Source organism: Nannospalax galili, unplaced genomic scaffold, assembly GCF_000622305.1.
Source record: "Nannospalax galili isolate Female #2095 unplaced genomic scaffold, S.galili_v1.0 scaffold886, whole genome shotgun sequence".
NCBI lineage: Eukaryota > Metazoa > Chordata > Mammalia > Rodentia > Spalacidae > Nannospalax > Nannospalax galili.
This window is the reverse complement of record NW_008355971.1, coordinates 1,155,703-1,174,262: the sequence shown is the minus strand read 5'-3', so window position 1 is coordinate 1,174,262 and position 18,560 is coordinate 1,155,703. Positions and strand designations below refer to the sequence as shown.

At 48.6% G+C, this 18,560-nt stretch overlaps 1 protein-coding gene across 5 annotated transcripts in view; it reads right to left on the bottom strand.

Moving 5' to 3' along the window:
- Nucleotides 1-18,560, bottom strand: part of Sipa1l3 (signal induced proliferation associated 1 like 3) — a 257,269-nt gene that overhangs the window by 62,071 nt on the left and 176,638 nt on the right. For all 5 annotated transcript variants that reach the window (XM_029556583.1, XM_029556584.1, XM_008853891.3 and 2 more), the window contains 3 exons: nucleotides 13,052-13,326; nucleotides 5,862-6,113; nucleotides 4,838-4,975 (listed from right to left, as the gene is read on the bottom strand). In XM_029556583.1, the coding sequence (XP_029412443.1) occupies nucleotides 4,838-4,975; nucleotides 5,862-6,113; nucleotides 13,052-13,326 (665 nt within the window). The remainder of the gene's footprint in view (nucleotides 1-4,837; nucleotides 4,976-5,861; nucleotides 6,114-13,051; nucleotides 13,327-18,560) is intronic.

Here is an 18,560-nt window from a genome sequence, read left to right as displayed (position 1 = left end):
AGAACTTGGGAACAGATGCAAACAAATATGTTCAGTTAGTTTCCCTATTCACTTTTGCTTTCGGTGGCAAAGTCAATGAAGAGGAGAAAAGGCTGGCTTTCCCAGTACATCACCGGAGCAAATCAGACACTCTTGGCAAAAACGGAACCTTCAACTTGAACAGATCATTTAAACGAAGGCCAACTTAAAAATGAATCGAAGACACAGGGTGTGGTAGTGCAGGCACAGGTTTCTTGGGGAGCAGGGGACTGAGGCAGGAAGATCTTAAATACAGGACCTTCCTGGGCTACAGAGTGAGTTGAGGGCAGTTGAACAATTCAGTTGAGACCCTGTGTCAAGATAAAATAAAAAGTAAAAAAAGGGTTGAGACGTAGGTCAGTAATAGAGCACTTGCCTAGAATCCCTGAGTGAGGGGCTGGGGCGTGGCTCAGTGGTAGAGCACCTGCCTAGAATCCCCCAGTGAGGGGCTGGGGTGTGGCTCAGTGGTAGAGCCCCTGCCTAGAATCCCCCAGTGAGGGGCTGGGGTGTGGCTCAGTGGTAGAGTACTTGCCTAGAACCCCCAGTGAGGGTCTGGGGCGTGGCTCAGTGGTAGAGCACCTGCCTAGAATCCCCCAGTGAGGGGCTGGGGTGTGGCTCAGTGGTAGAGCACCTGCCTAGAATCCACTAGTGAGGGGCTGGGGCATGGCTCAGCAGTTGAGCGCTCACCTGGTACTGGAGAGTTCCTGGGCTTAATCTCTAGCATGGAGGGGTGGGTGGAATCAAGGGCTTAAAATGCCCAACAGTAAAACTTCTGATTCATAATTGGAAAAAGAATGATAATTTAGACCCCATAAAGAAGATGAAAAGAAAAACTAAAGATGGGGGGTGGAGGAGAGAGAGCTCTCGAACACTGAAAAGCACAGTGTCCAACTAGAAACTGGGCAAAGACATGCAGACATTTCATTGGAGAGAATATGTAGTTGGCAGATCAGCGCATGGAAAGATGTTCAGCATTGTTGGCCCTCAGAGCCATGCAAATTAAAACGACAATTGAGCTAGCACTATGCACCCATCAGAACAGCTAAAGTGAAAAATGGTGACAACACCAAATGGCAGTGAGATGGTGAGGAAACCAGACGACGCATACGCTGCTGGTGGGAATGTGAAACGGACTTAAGCACATGGTAAGTAACTGTACTCTCAGGCACTGATCCCAGACAAACTTATTTTCATGCAGAAACTTATATGCCTGAATGTACATGCTACATGTTCATAGCCTAAAGCTTTATAATGGTCCAAACCCAGAAAGTACCCAAGTATCTTTATCTAGGTGAGTAGTTAAACTGCAGCACATCCAAACCAGGGCACAACTCCCTGGTGTAATGAACATCAATTACATACAACAATAACATGGATGAGCCTCAAGGATTTTGTGCTGCGTGAAAAGGACAATCTTAAGAGGATACATACTGTAAGGTCCTTTTCACATAATACTTCCTGACGATAGTTTAATTAGAGATGGAGGACAGATTAATGGCTATTAGGAAGTTAGGGGTGGAGGAGGCTAACTGGGCAGCACTAGAGATCTTGTGGTCACATAAGACTGTAAGACATACATATGTGTACACATACATGCACAACTGCTGACTTCTGGGTAGGCTCTACTGCTGTGCTGATGGTAATTTCCTTTTTTGTTTGGTCTTTTTGAGACAGGGTCTACTTTAGTCCCAGCTGGTCTGGAACTCACTATGTAGACCGGGCTGGCCTTGAACTCATGGACATCTGCTTGCCTACTTTTGCCTCCAGCATTAAAGGCATGGGAGACCACAGCCCACAATTTCCTTTCTTTTGGTCCTAAGACAGGGTCTTATATTGCCTAGGTTGGCCTGGAACTTCCTATGAAGCTGAGGATGGGCCTGAATACCTGCTCCTTTTGCCTCCACCTCCCAAGGGTTGGGATTACAGGTGTGTACTCCCAAGCCCAACGATGCCAATACTAGTTTCTTGCCTTGATATATTTTAAATGAATGAAAGATGCTACTGATGAAGAAAGGGTTCATGGGACATTTTGGTACGGATTTTTATAATGCTCTATGAATCTCTTATTTCCAAATTTAAAAAATAGGAAAAAATACCCGGGTGTGGTGGCACACGCCTTTAATTCCAGAACTCTGGAGGCAGAGGTGGGCAGATCTCTGAGATCAAGGCCAGCCTGGTCTACATAGTGTATTCCAGACCAGCTGTGGCTACAAGGAGAACCTGTCCCACAAAGACCAAAAAAAGAAAAGAAAAAAAATAAAGAGTGACATCAAGACTTAAGGAAAACAAGCAAATCTCTCCAAGCATTTGTAGTGATGTCATCCAGACAGCTGCTCTGTTGTTTTCCTGGTTCTGGAGACTGAACCCAGGGCCTCAGGCATGCTAGGGAAGTGATTTATGAGCTACATCCCCTTTTTTACTTTTTACTTTTGAGACATGGTCTCACTAAGTTGCCCAGAATGGCCTTGAACTCACACTGTAGCCCAGCCTGCCTTGAACTTTTGATCCTCCTGCCTCAGCCTCTTGAACAGCTGGGATTACAGATGTGTGACACCAGACCCAGTCCTGTCACCTTTGTTATCAGCCAGTCATCCAAGCCAATTGCCACTTGCAGTCTCAGTCTGTTCTGAGGCCCAGGTGTCTGGCATGCCATAGCCGATCCATTCCAGATCGTTCTCCACCTATCCTTCATCCCGCGATTCTGCTTATTCATATGTATGGCCCCTTTTCTGTCTGTAATGACATGCTTCCTCTTCTCTGTGGCAAACTCCCACCAATGTCCCTTGGCTCTACTCAAATGCCCCCTCCTCCTGAGAGCCAGCCTAGAGCTCCAGGGCCAGGCTGTGTTCCTCCTCCTCTGTTGGCATGCTTGTCAGTCATGTGCTTTGTAGAACCTTCTCTCTAGCACAGGCAAGGAGATGATAGGGTCCCTGGCAATAAGGAGCTCAAACATTCCTCCTGCACTTAGCACAAGCAAGGCTTTTGGGACCCTGCTCTGAAGGGGGATGGAACAGTGGCCACTAGAGGATGAAATGGTGGGTGTGTCCCCCGATTTTACAACAGAGGCTCAGCATCTAACAGGATGCAGAGTGGCAGCTCTCAGAACTGTGTCTATCAGCAGCAGGCTTTACCTGAGAGCTGCCAGGGCACAAACTCAGGGTGAGGCCCAGCCCTGTGTATTTGAAAGAGTCCTCCTTGGGTGACTGCAGACCGAAAGTCTCAGGTTTGATGGACTGGTCTCTGGGCTAGAGGCAGGTGGCTTTGCTTAAACAAACCACCTGCTCCACTCTGTTATCAGCTACAGACCAAGGACTTGTCACCTGCCAGTGCCAGAACTTGGTGTTGGAGACGCAGCAACAGACTGGCAAACTCCTAGATGGTGGTGCAAATCCTCTCTCTCTTCACTTGTGCATATGCATGAGTGTATGGGTGGTATCTTTTTCCCTGTGTCTCAATCTCTTTTTGTCTCTCTTAAGAATGGAAACTGGGCCAGGCATGGTGGCGCATGCCTTTAATCCCAGCACTTGGGAGGCAGAAGCAGGCAGATCTCTGTGAGTTTGAGGCCAGCCTGGTCTACATAGAGTTCCAGGACAGCTGGGACTACAGGCTCAAAAAGACAAAACAAAGGCCGGGCATGGTGGTGCATGCCTTTAATCCCAGCACTTGGGAGGCAGAAGCAGGCGGATCTTTGTGAGTTCGGCCAGCCTGGTCTGCATAGTGAGTTCCAGGACAGCTGGGGCTACAGAGAGACCCTGTCTCAAAAAGACAATTAAAAAAAAAAAAAGACAAAACAAAACAAAGAATGAATGGAGGCTACTCAGGTCGGGAACCACAGAGGGAGCTGAGGGGTAGGTTAGGGCAGGCTTCAAGGAAGGACATGGGAGCTCTGGTTAGGAAGCTGGTCTTCTGTGAAGGATTTAGAACATCAACAGCCTACCTACTAATCTGGAAGAGGCAGTGGCCAACATGGCTGGTATATGGCACTCATAAGACTCAAAATATGCCAGGGGCCTTCATCAGCCACAGTGAGGCACAGAAGCTGGGTTCTGAGGGTTCCAGGAGTTCAGGGAGGGTCAACATACCAGGGGCCATGGCAGTGGCCAGTCAGGGATAAGGGAGAGGAAGGGTGGGTGACAGAGGCTGGGGAGGCTGAAGAGACTGAGCACAGCAGTGGGAAAGGGGCAGGAAGCATCAAAGATGAGGCTCACAGCTCTGCCTGGAGGACGGGATGGATGGATGGAGCTGCTACTAACACAGTAACCTGGGGGCCAGGAGGACCTGGGACACCAGGGCTGAAGGGAGCTGGGAACAAGCTGGAACCAGATCTTACAGGGCCTTGAATGCTATCTTGTCCCATTTGGGTTTGTCCCAAGGGCATTGGGGAGCCATGGAGACATTGGGAAGATCTCTCGGGTTGTCTGGCTACGGTTGGCTCCAAAGGGGAGGCTGAAATTGGAAAGATTGTGTACCCTGGATAATGCTGATGGCCTGGTCCTGGCAGGGTGGTTTTGCTCAAAAAAGTGCTGCAGGTACCAGAAAATGGCAACGCAAATTCTGCGGCAAGGAAAGTCAACGCGAGTCCTGCCCAGCCAGCTCAGTGCTGATATTTGTTGTTCTGATTTTCTTCTTCTTCTTCTTCTTCTTTTTTTTGTCCTAACCTTTAATGAGACATTACCAATACCCTGGTGGTTGTCTGCTGACCTTTGGGAGTCTGTAAACCCCATAAAGGCAAATAAAATAGTGGAATCCCTTTTCTGGGAATAAAGGCTCAGAACATCCATCAGTATTACATCATTTGAAAAGCAGGGGAAACTCTGACCTTTCAGGAGAAGGCTTGTATCTTGCGTAAGTAGCTGAGCCTGGGGTAGAGAAGCTTCCAGAAGGCTGTCGGTAGGGAGGAACTCTGTCGGCCCCTGCTGGTGATGCTGTGTAAGGGGTTTCTGGGAAGCTGACAGGCCTGGAATGACACAGATCAGGGTCAGGAGGCCATTCTGCTTTTGAGATGCAGACAGCAGACCTTCCCCTCAGGTCCAGTCACACTCCACCTACTATGCACCCCTTGGAGAGAGAGCCGGAAGCTGGGGAAGGGCAGTGGGAAGCTGGGATAGCCTGGTCCCTCTTCCCTGCACTGGGCCCCAGGCTCAGCTTCTGCAGCCAGCACAGGGGCCACTGAGGACAGCTCTCAGCCCTCTCCTGGGACAAGATGTTCCACTGCCCTTAGGCATTTGGGGAAAAACTTTGTGTATGCTTCTTTTTTGTAGTGCTGTGGATTGGCTGATGGCCACAGGTACACTAAGTTCTACCCCTGAGCCATATACCTAGCCCTCTTTATCTTTTAAAATACTATGTATATAAGAGATACTAGTATCTCAGCTGGGTCTGGTGGTGCAGGCCTGTAATCCTAGCTACTCAGAAGGTTGAAGCAGGAGGCTCTTTGGTTCAGAGCCAGCCTGGACAACAGTAAGAGCTTACTCTAAATAAAGGAGAAAGCAGGCTCAGCAGAATATTTGCCTAGCATGCTCAATCCTCAGTATTAATCAATCAATTACTCAGTCAGTCAGTAGAAATTAAACATCATCATCAAAGTTCCTGAAGCAACTACCAGCCCAAGAACTGGATATGGCTGTGACAATCACCTGGGGGCTTCTCCCTTGCCCTGCCCCTCAGGCCCAGGGGAGGGAGAGGGGAGGAAGAAGAGACGGGGAGAGTAGAGGGAGACAGGGATACACAGGCAAAATAACTGAGGGATGAACAGAAAGAAGGGTAGGAGAGAGATGGGAGAAGGCTGGTTGTGGGCAGGTGGGGCATGGGGTGGCAGTGGTGTCCTTGGGGGGGGTCCTTACCTCTTGCTGTGCAGTGGCTGGGACTCACGGAAAGGGACCATAGGAGTCTGCTTCGGGGGTCGGCTCAGGGATTGCACGTGGCCAGGTGTGGCAGGGGTAGTCCATTTGGCGGCTGGCAGGGAGTTGTGGGAGGCTGGCCCACTCCACTGCCAGGGAGCATTGCTGCGGTAGGGGGGCCGGCCCCCAGGGGTGGTGCTTTCTGATTCGGTCTTGGGCTCCGAGGTGCTCATGTCATAAGTCTCTGGCCACCCCCTGGAAGGACAACTTTGTTACTCAGAAGGCCTGGGTCCAACAGCATGTAGGCCTTCTGCCTACAAGGGACCCTGTTTATAGAGAAATCAATTCCAAACCATGCTGGTCCATTTGCAAGGCTGAGTGGCATCCTTTGAATTAGGGCTGAAACTTACCAGCTCAGAGTCCTAGGCCAGGACCCAGCACAGGGCTGCAGTTGCCAGGCCTGAATCCCTCATTTCTTGTCCCTCCTCCCAGTCTTGGCTTCCTGTGCCCTCCCCTGTCTCTGGCCTGGGCCTCCAGTCAGCCAGTGCCCTTAACGCACCAGCTCAGCCCCCCTTAGCAGTACTTGGGGCCGGAAAGGCAGGTGTCCTCAAAAATCAAAGGACAGTCTCTGCCTTGTTCCCAGGAATCTCAAAGGCTGCTGGAAGAGGAGCAGGTGACCTATTTTGCAAGGTGGTTAAAAAAAAAAAAAAAACACAAAAAAAACCCCTATGAAACTCAGAACCTTGAAATAGATGCAGAGCGGCCTGTGATTCCCCCAAGCCCGGCTGGCACATGCACTGCAGTGCGGCAATCCTGGCTGGGACTGGGGGATCCAGGCTGGGCTGGCACTTCTGCCACGGCTGCAGCACAGGAGGGACCCTGAACCTGCGGAAGGCTGAGCTCAGAAAATCTACCCCCCCCCCCCCGGCGGGGGCAGTGAGAGTTGAGCTGAGAGGCAGGCTCTCAGGCCTCTACCAGGCAATCCCAAGGCTCTTCTGGCCTGAGGCACTCAGGCCTGGCTGCTACAGGGCCATTGGCAGGGGACTGAGGATGAGCACCTGTCTTGGGTTCTACTCGAGGTGTCCCTGAGGCAGTAGAGCTGACATTTGGTAGGTCTTTGCGGGGCAGATGGGGTGAGGTGGGGGGTTGAGGGGGGTCAGGAACCACACTAGGCATCAGGTGGGACCAATAAGGACACAAATGTCCAACAGAACGAACTAGCAGATGGGCTACAATCTAAAAGTCCAGTGTCCAGATGACCCCAGGGCCCAGCAGTGATACAGATCTTACTGTGAGTACCTGGGGTAAATCTGAGGAAAGGCTCAGGGCTGCAGGTTCCTGAGCTGCTCTGGTGAGGCTGACATGGGGTCACCTTTCAGAATCTCACTTCACTGATTCAGGCCTTTTTTGTTTTGTTTTCTTGAAACAGGGTCTCATGTAGCCTAGCCTGACCTCAAACTTACTATGCAGCCAAGGCTGGCCCTAAACTCCTGATCTTCCTGTTTCTACTTCTTACACGCTGGGATTATAGATGTGTGCCATCATGCCCAGCTTGATTCAGGTTTAAAGTGGCCTTTTTTTTTTCCCCTCTTGCGATATGCCTCACTCTGTTACCCAAGCTGACCTTGGTCCTCTCGCATCAGCCTTCAAGTGTTGTGATTTAGAGATGTAAGCCTCCAAGACTGGCTAGTTTTTCAGTTGTTTTTAAAGGTAAATGAGCTATAGTGCTTGTGAGATGGCTCAGTGGGTAAAGGTGCTTGCTGCACAAGCCTGGAGACCAGAGTTTGATTCTTGGAACCCACATAAAGGTGGAAGGAAAGAACATGTCCCCCCCATATTATGCATATACATACAATAATTGTTTTTAAAAAGACTACAGAGGTATAAAAGGATAGCCCTAAACCCCAAAGGCAACCACTGCACCCAGGTCCTAATATATTCTTTTATAACTATGATACACAGACAAGTATTATTTAAAATAGTTGTAAAAAGAATATCATACGGCCTCTTTGTCTAGCATCCTGTTGCTTTTCTCTTTTCATGCCTTCACAGCTCAAAGAGATCCATTTAATTTAGTTTCCTTCTTTCCTTCCTTATGGTGGTACTGAGGATGGAACTTGGGATCTCACGCATGCTAGGCAAGTGCTCTACCACTGAACTATACCCCATCCCTACACATTGCATCTTTTTAAAAAAAACAAACTTGTTTTTTAGTTTTTTATTATTGTTATTTTATATGTATGAGTGATTGCCTGCTTGCAAGTAAGTGCACCTGCGTTGTGCAATGCCTGAAGAGGTCAGAAGAGGCCGTTGGATCTCCTGGAACTACAGTTAGGGATGGTTGCTAGCTATCATGTGGGTGCTGGGAACTGAACCTGGATCTTCTATAAGAGGAGCCAGTGCTCTTAACTGCTGAGTCACCTCTCTAGCCCGCTACAGGGTGCATCTTATCAGAGGCTCAAGGGTGTCTTCCTGGGAATCTGGCTTGGTCAAGTTATGGACTAGCAGCTGGGGGCTCACAGGAGAACTCCAGCCTTGTGGCCTGGAGGCTAGAGGTCCCCTTTGTACCAGCAGGGCCTGGCTGGTGGCAGTCTGTGTACCTCTGCCAGTTCCATGAGTTTGTAACACCTGTCCCAGAAGCCAGGTTCGTGGCAAGGCTGGATGGTCTTAGGGCTGTGATGATCAGCATTGCAAGGCCAGCAAAACCCAGCTCAGTTGGTAGAGTGCTTGCCCAGGATATAAGCAGCATTGATGAGCCCCACCCCCACCCCCGCTGCTGCATGGTAGTGCATGTATGCAATCTCAGCATTTGGGAGACAGAGGCAGGAGGATCAGTGCAAGGCTAGTCTCAGCTACATAGTAAGCTGGAGGCTAGCCTGGGCTACATAGGAGCCTATCTCAAAAAACAAAACATTAACAAAAAATTCGAAGCAGAAAGTAGTAAAGTCACTTGCCCAGGGTCACAATTAATAAGGAACAGGCTGGAGTATGGCTCAGTGGTAGAGCTATGCCTAGCATGCAAAGTCCCTGGGCTTCATCCCCAGCACCCTCCTCCCCTGACTCCCACCCACTCAAAAAGGGGTAAGAGCTGGGATTCAAACCAGGCATCTTTACTGCAGAGCCTGCCTCCCAGCTTTTGTTCTCTGAAATAATCTTATTTGTTTACAGAAGGATCCTAATTAACAAAATGACTGTTAATTAAAAAAAAACTATGATACAATAGGGAAACAGCAACAAAGACTGGATTGTTGATATTATGGAATTACTGTTCAATTTGTAATATGTTACCAAAAAGGTCCTTACTGTATAGACACGTATTCCGAGGTCTGGGACTATTTGGCTATTCAAAGGTAGGGTGGTGAGGGGTAGGGATGCAGAGTTTAGAAGAAGAAAAGGGCCAGTGAGACAGCTCAGCAGGTTAAAGTGCTTACTGCCAAGCCTAACAACCAGTTTGATCCTTTGGACTCACATGCTGAAAGGAGAGAACTAATTCCCTAGTTGCCCTCTGATATTTACATGCATGCTGAGGCATGTGTACACACGTGTGTATATGCTTATACACAAAATAAAATGTAAAAAAAAAAACAAAAAAAACCCCAAAACCAAACAAGACTAAACACACACACACACCCTGGCCACATGCTGATGAATGTTGCAACTGGGGACTCAGTATCGTCACCTCTTAGAATCCATGGACCACTGGCTTCAAGACCCCATGGATAGCAAACACTAAGGATGCTCAAATCCCTTATATCAAATGTCTTAGTGTTTGCAGAGAGACTTCCCACATTCTTCTGCATGCTTTAAATCAAGATGGTGCATAATATGTAATACAAGGGACACAAGGATATGCTATGCAAACAGTTGTTCTACAGTACTATTGTGTGTGTGGGGGGAGACGGGGGTCTCCTTGGAGCCCCAGCTGGCCTGGAACTTCTAATGTAGACCAGGCTGGCCTCTATCTCATTGAGATCTGCCTGCTTCTGCTTCCTGGATGCTAGGATCAAAAGTGTGCACCTTTAAGGTGCTACTGCGCTATTTTTTTTTTCTTATTAAATATTTTATTTTTGCGTGCATGTGCATATGCTCAGAGGCCAGAAGGCGGCACTGGATCCCTTGGAACTTGAATTATAGACATTTGTGAACCACCTGATGTGGGTACTGGGAGCTGAACTTTGGTTCTCATGATTGAGCAACATGTGCTCTGAACTGTTGAGCCATCTCTCCAGCCCTCTACTGTGTTATCAGGGAATGAGAAGAGAAAGTTCCGTGCTTGTTCAGTACAGATGCAGATGCACCCTGCCCCCCCCCAGCCCCTGTCAATTTCAATCTGTAGTTGGTTTAACACACCAATGTGAACCTCATAGATGCCAAGTCCACAAATACGTTTGGTCCAGACTATACGTTCATCATTATGTCTGGAATGTTCCATTAATAAATGAAACAAGTGTGGGGCGTAGGGATGAATGACTAACTCTAGCACTCAAGAGACTGAGAAAGGAAGACTATGAGTTTGGAGGCTAGCCTTGGCCATGAAGAGACAGGAGGGTGTTAATCAATTGCTTTGATTGGGTTTAATGCCTGCTCCACAGGAGGGAATTCATGCCTGGAATTATAAACCTGGCCAAAAGCCCATGGCTAGGGAGGTCACAAGCCCTGCTAGGGAAGCTACTGCTATTGTTTGCTAAATGGACATGATGTACCTGTCAAAATGTCTTCGAAAAAACTATGTTTATGCCTATAGGTTAGTGCTGCTGTCTGCTTTGCTCAGAGAAATTTCTTTTTCGAAGTGGACAGTGTTGACTGTAGACACATAACTGGTCAAAGTTATGAGACTACACAGGCTGTTGAATGCTCAGCCATAAACGGGACATCTATAACACCCACTCCAAGGCTCAGCGAACATGGCAGGAGGAAGCATGGAGAGCAATGCAGAATGCTGACTTCTGGGCAGGGCATGGCTGTTCCAGCCCTTCACCTCACAGCAGCTTGTGATTACCTGCACAAGATCTGTTCAGAACTGGATTGTCAGTGCTCTCTCATGAAAGAGGGAGGGACTTATGGGCCCCCACACCTCTCTGAGGATTTATATGAAGTTAATGGCTGACTGGGGAGGGAGAGGTATTTTCTTTAGCAGTGTAGCCTCTGGTAAGGTGTCCATGTTCCTATAAGCAACACTCACAAAACCCATTCACACATATTCTCTCTCTCTCTCTCTCTCTCACACACACACACACACACACACACACACACACACACACACGTGCACGCCATAAAAGCAGGAGTGCTAGCTGAGAAGAGGAAGGGAATTGGCAGGAGTGGAAGGGGCATGAAAGAGGGTAATAGGTGTGTGTGACTATGATCAATCCACTATGCCTACGTATGAAATGTCATAATGAAACCCACTACATAGAATTAATATATGCTAACAAAAACATTTTAAAGGGAAGCAAAATGGGTTAAAAAAAAAACCAAACCCTCCACTGGCTCCCTGTTGTGCTGGGACTAAGCCTTGTGGCTCCCCATTGCCCACAGCCCCCTTCCCTCCCCCCACTCTCACCTGGATTGTACTGCTCACCACAGGGTGTCTCTGTGTTCTAGGCATGCACCATGCCCACCTGAGAGACTCTGCCCTGGTTACTTTTCACCTAGATTCTGTTGGCCCAGAAAACCACGTGGCTGGGTATGCCACAGAGCCTACAGCAGCCTTCCCTGCCAGCCGGAAGCAAAGCTCTGTCATGGGCAGGCTCTCTGGTTAGGCTGGTTTGTATTTTTGTTATTGTTGTTTGAAGCAGGGCCTCAAGTAGCTGAGGCTGTCCTTGAACTCATTACATGGTAGAGCCTGGCCTTGAACTCCTGATCCTTCTGCCTCTACCTCTCAGGTGTTGGGACTCCAGGCGTCGGCGACCAGGCTTTGCTGCTATCTACTTTATGGTCTGTCTTTCTCTGTAGAGCACAAATTGCAAGGGAATGGGTACTTTGCTTTGCCCTCTGCCATATTCCTAGCACTGAAAATGGACCTTGCATACAGTAGGGGCCCAATAAATGTCCCAGCATGTCCTGGGACAAGTTACTTTTCACACTGTGTGCTTCATCTAGAAAATGTGAATATTAAAGTAGGATGCCAAGGAGATAGATACATGCTATTCTGTCTATAGAGAGCTTACATTGGAGGCACATGCTACTGTGCACATGGGGAGCTTACACTGAAGGGACACACTACTGTGCACATGGAGAGCCTACACTGAAGGGACACGCTACTGTGCACATGGAGAGCTTACACTGAAGGGACACGCTACTGTGCACATGGAGAGCTTACACTGAAGGGACACGCTACTGTGCACATGGAGAGCTTACACTGAAGGGACACGCTACTGTGCACATGGAGAGCTTACACTGAAGGGACACGCTACTGTGCACATGGAGAGCTTACACTGAAGGGACACGCTACTGTGCACATGGAGAGCTTACACTGAAGGGACACGCTACTGTGCACATGGAGAGCTTACACTGAAGGGACACGCTACTGTGCACATGGAGAGCTTACACTGAAGGGACACGCTACTGTGCACATGGAGAGCTTACACTGAAGGGACACGCTACTGTGCACATGGAGAGCTTACACTGAAGGGACACGCTACTGTGCACATGGAGAGCTTACACTGAAGGGACACGCTACTGTGCACATGGAGAGCTTACACTGAAGGGACACGCTACTGTGCACATGGAGAGCTTACACTGAAGGGACACGCTACTGTGCACATGGAGAGCTTACACTGAAGGGACACGCTACTGTGCACATGGAGAGCTTACACTGAAGGGACACGCTACTGTGCACATGGAGAGCTTACACTGAAGGGACACGCTACTGTGCACATGGAGAGCTTACACTGAAGGGACACGCAACTGTGCACATGGAGAGCTTACACTGAAGGGACACGCTACTGTGCACATGGAGAGCCTACACTGAAGGGACACGCTACTGTGCACATGGAGAGCTTACACTGAAGGGACATGCTTCTGTATACATGGAGAGCTTACACTGAAAACCAGCCATCCTGTCTCACCAGATCTGCTGAGACAGGGTGTAGCAAGTTCCTTCTCTGAGGCCATGGGTGACTGTCAAGGAGGCCTCATGCAGCCTTCTGGAAGCTGCTAGTCTTGACCCCTGCCTCTCAGGGCAATGCCCTTACCTTCGGGGTGTGCCATCATCGAAAGGTGGGATGATAACCACCTTCACGGTGACAGAGGTACGCAGCAGGTCGATCATCTGGTCGTGGGTCAGTGTGACCACGGCCACCTTGCAGATTTCCACCAGCCGACTGCCTTGCCGGAGACCAGCCTGCCAGGCAAAGCCATAGTCCTCCACTTCAGCCACCGTCCCATCATACTTCACGTGAAAGCCCAGCTGTCCCAGTCCATTCCGCCGCAGGGTCATGTCCACCGTCTCCCAGCCGTTGGTCATCACCTGTGGGCAAGCAGGAAGGATGGAGGCTCGGCTGTTTGTTTCGGTCAGCTCCTCTGAAGACCCTGGTCAGACTCCTCACTCTGAGATAATCTGCCAACTCCCACCTGACCTCCAGGTCCCACTGGAATCCCAGAAGGGTGAGCATCACCTGATCCCAGCATGGAGTCCTGGTTTCTGGGGAGCAAATATGCAAGTGCCACTCCATGGTTGAATATCTCACAGAGAGGACCACAGTCTCCACTGTACTCTCCAAATATTCCCCCTCCATCCCTCCTTCTCTCCTTCCCTCCTCCCTCCCTCCCTTCTTACATCTGGTGGGACTGTACCTCTCAGCCCACTGTGATCAGGTGTGAGCTGTGAAGAGGGCTGGCATATCCTCTTGGTTGGGGTATGAATTAATTTTGTGGTACTTGGCATGGAAACCAGGGTCACATGCATGCTACATAAGTATTCTTCCACCTAGTCACATCTCCAAGCCCGTGTGTGTGTGTGTGTGTGTGTGTGTGTGTGTGTGTGTGTGTGTTTGAGCGGAGGTCAGAGAAGGCTGTCAGTCCTCCTCTATGGCACTCTGTCTTATTCCCCTGAGTTAGGTCTTTCATTGAACCTGGAGCTTGCTGATTTTTTTCAGCCAAGCTAGTGACCACAGAGCCCCGCTGATTCACCTGCCCCTCTGTCCCCCCAGGGCTGGGGTTACAGGCATTTGTGGCCATGCCTAGCTTTCTATGTGGACACTGGGGATCCAAACTCAGGTCCTCCTCATGCTTTTATAAGTGTTCTTACCCATCACTCAGTCCCCAGCCTTCTTTCTTATTTAAAAAAATATTTTATTTATTATTTTTATTTATTTTTTTATTTTATGTGTATGAATATATTGCCTGCATATAAGTGCAATGCCCATGGAGGTCAGAAGAGGGGGTCAGATCCCCTGGAACTGGAGTTACAGATGGTTGTTAGCCACCATGTGGGTACTGGGACTTGAACACTGGTCACCTATAAGAGCATCTAGTGCTTTTAACCACTAACCCATCTCTCCAGTCCTGATTTTTTGAAAAAGATTTTGTTTTCATTTATGCGTATGTGAGTGTGTGTTTGTTGAGTGTCTGGAGTGCCCATGAAGGCCAGAAGAGGACACCGGATTGCCTGGAGCTGGAGTTACAGGCAGTTGTGAGCCCATTCAATGTGGTTGCTGGGAACTGAACTCGGGTCCCCTGGAAGAGCAGTAAGTGTTCTTAATCATTGGGGCATCACTCCAGATCCTTTTTTAAAATTTTCAGACTGGGTCTCACCAAGTTGACCATGCCGGCTTTGAACTTTTGATCTTTCTGTCTCAGTCTCCCACTCAGCTGCAGTTATTGGCTTGGGTGGAGTATTGCTAGTATGAGACTCTACATGGACCTTTGGCCTCTGTCATTGAGACTAGTACTATTCTAGATAGTTATGGCTGATTGGACTGGGGTTCAGGGCTAGAATAGTGTGGAGAAGAGCCCCTGGGTCAAACCCAGGGTGGACATGTAATAAGAAATAAGCCTGCTGTTTCAAGTCACAAATGTGTTCTGACTGATAAAACAATCCTAAGTGAAGTACGTGGCAAAAGTGACAGGCTGCAATACTGTGACCTTTTCTACTTTGGGGTCTCAAGCCACACACTTCCACATTCTGACATATATTGTGACATAGATCTTCCACATTCTGACATTATTGTGACACACATCTTTCCCTAACATGGAGTTGACCAGGCCACACAGGGCCTCACCTCCAATTCCCTTTTCCTTTACTCAGATTATGAAATGTTCATGAATGAACATAAGACAGAAGTGCACACTGAATGGAACCCCCAGAACCTCAGTATGCCACTAATGAGTGTTCTCGGGATACAAAAAGATTATGTTGCTAGATTACTGACCTGCCAGGCAAGATGTGCCCATTGGTGCAATAGTGGCACGACTGGTATGGGGAAACCCACCCCTCACCCTTCCTTCCTTCCTTCCTTCCTTCCTTCCTTCCTTCCTTCCTTCCTTCCTTCCTCCCTCCCTCCCTCCCTCTCTTTAATGCATGTGCGTGTGGTATATGCCTGTGGAAGCCAGGGGAGGACGCTGGGTGTCCTGCTCTATCATTCTCTATTCACATGAGATGGGGTTTTTCTCAAATCCTGGAACTAGACTGGGAGCCAGAAAGCCCCAGCAGTCCTGTTTCTGTTCTCCACAGTGTTGGTGTTATAGGTATGCTCATGGCCATGTCTGGCTTTTTATGTGGGTGCTGGGATTTGAACTCAGGTCTTCATGCTTGCACAGCAAGTGTTTTTACCCACTGAGCCAATCACCCCGGCCTTACCAACCAGTTTCTGGTTGGAACTGAGGCCCACTCCACAGGAAGGAATTCACAGTAAGCCCTGTCAAAAAAAGGCCTGTGGTTTGGGAGGTCATTGGCTCTAGTGGGGAAGCTACTGCTGTTGTTTTGCTATGCGGAGGACGATGTGCCTGTCAAAGTGCCTTCTAAATATTTATGTTCTAACCCATAAATTAGTGTTGCTGTCAGCTTTCGTCAGGGAAGCTTCTTTTTGCAGTTGGAGGTGGTAACTGCAGACTCACAACTGGTCTGCTCAATGTTCAACCCAAAATGGGGCATTTTTATCACTCTCTCCAAGACTCTGGGACCATCAAAGAGGGGGTGGAAAGAATATAAGAACCAGAGGAGGGGTGGAGTGTTGTGGAATGATGTCTTCTGGGCATGACATGGCCACTGCACTCCTGAACTGACAGCAGCTGTGATTATTTACCCAAGACCAGCACAAGACTTGGCCTATTAACATTCTGTCTCATGAGGCCCCACCCCTTTCTAAGGGTCTATATACAGGCAGTTAGTAGTAGCTGGGGAAGGGAGAGAGGTTTTCTTTAGTGCTGTAGCCCCTGGTTAAGCTGCTCATACCTCCTCACTCATGCTGCTGTAAGTACCTCTAATTAAACTCCTTAGTCACCAATAAAGAAGTCCCTAGAGTCCATGTCAGAGTGGGAGAGAGTTTAACTGACTCCACAAAGTTGTCCTCTGACTTCACATGCATGTTATAGCACACATGCCCCCCACCCTACATCATGTACCACACGCGCGTGCGCGCGCGCACACACACACACACACACTAATAATAATAAATGAAAATAAAAATAAAACATAAAAGATGGGCCTTTGCAAGCTATGACTAGAAAGTAAATTATATCAAGATTTGTCTTCTATTTCCTAAAACCAAATTACAAAGAAAAGACAGGTACTAGCTCAACTCTCCCATGAGATTTCACTGATAGAAATTAGGGTACTTAATGGGCCTATGAGACAATGGCTTTCACCTTGTGAATGGTAGAGCAGGCATTCACTTGTCTTATGGATGAGAAAACCAATGGTGATGTTAGCTGCTGGCAATGCAGCCCTCTTTCTTCCACATTTATTGATTATCTTAGCTGCATTTTAATTAGGCTGCCCCTGCATTCTTCATGAGGATGATTCTTACTTTTTTTTTTTTTTTCTGGTCTTTTTTTTTGAGACGGTCTCCCTGCAGCCCCAGCTGGCCTGGAACTTGATATGTAGACCAGGCTGGCCTTGATTTCACCAGAGATCCACCTGCCTCTGCCTCTCAAGTGCTGGGACTAAAGGCAGGTACCACCATGCTCGGTTCTAGGATGATTCTTACTTATTGCTCTGGTCTCAGTTTAAACCCCGCAAGCCTGGGATAATGTCCACAAATGACGTGGGCTGTGTTGCTGATAGGTAACACACTTGTGTTCCATGTAAAGGGAGGACCTATTGTCCCATTTCAGTTGACTACTGTTCCTTACGAATGTGGACCTGGTATAGCCAGACCCCCCGCCTCCCCCAATTTTTCAAGAGAAACTGAAGAACCTCGGATGGTACAAAATCCTCTGAATGTCAGAATTTGATAACTAAGTATGTCTAGGGTGACAGCGACCTGTGGATTGAATCCTCCAAGTCTAAACTGGGTCCATATGTGTTATGGTCTGGATGTAAACTGTTCCTCATAGCTCATGCCTTTGAGCACTTGGTGTCCTGGTGGTGGTTCAGTTTGGGGCGGTTATGGCACCTTTAGGAGGAGGGCCTGGCTTGGAGGAAGAGGGTAGTAAGGGGGCAGGCCTTGGAGGTTGATAACCCACTTCTGGTTCCAGACTGAGCTCTGTGAGGCCAGCCTAGTCTACATAGAGAGTTCCAGGCCAGCCGGGGCTGCATAGTGATACCCTGTTTCAAAACAAAGCAAAACAAAAAAATCAATACCCTCCTCTTATTTTTTTGTTGCTGGGGATTGAAAGGAGGGCTAAACACATACTCTGCCAATGAGCTATACCCCCAATTCCTCAATCTACCTGCTTGTCTGTCTGTCTGTCTCTGTCTTTGTCTCTCCCTCTCTAGGTTTCTTTTCAGACAGTTAGCTTGTTTTGTAGCCCAGGCTGGAACTCAAGGCAATCTTCCTGCCTCAGGCTTCCAAGTTTTGGGATTACAGGTATGAGCCACCATGCCTGGTTTCAATACCTTCCTTTTAACCCCTCAGCACATGTTCAGTATTTTCTGGAGAGGTGGTCTCAAAAAGGTAGGTCTGGGCCCATTATGATCACTGTTGTGTCCTGGCACCACTCAGCCTAGGGTCAGTTATAATAAATCTTGCTTGATGAAAAACTGATGGGATGTGGCTAGTTTGATGTCTGATGTGGTGGCATCAGTCTGCCTGGATCTGAATCCCAGCTCAGCAGGGGAAAGTCCTGGATCTGATCCCAGCTCAGCAGGGAGGGTGTGGAAGGCTCATGCTGCAGGATGTCACAGAGAAGAAACTCACTGGTGCCGAGGTTAAGATGGTCTTGTCCTTCACAGGGGATGGCTTACGTTATTCTTGACCCACTGGTTCCTTGGCAGGCTTGTGAGACTGGGGGTGAAGGATGGCTGTGGACATGTACTCTGAAAGGGCAGCATCAACATTAGGCTTGATGGAGAAGTGAGGGTGGGTCAGAGTGGTAGAGAGATGACACGGGTAAAACAACCTGGCCAGTACCTGACATTGTCCCTGCTCAAAAACTGAGAGCTGCCACCAGAACCGTGTGGGGGTGGGGAATGGGGTGGAGTGGTGGTGTTGGATGTTGAGGAACCCAGGCTCTTCACACATTCTGGGGCCTCAGTTTCTTCCTCTTTTAAGTGGGGATGCTAATGGTGTCTACCCCACTGGGATTTTTTTTTTTTTTTTT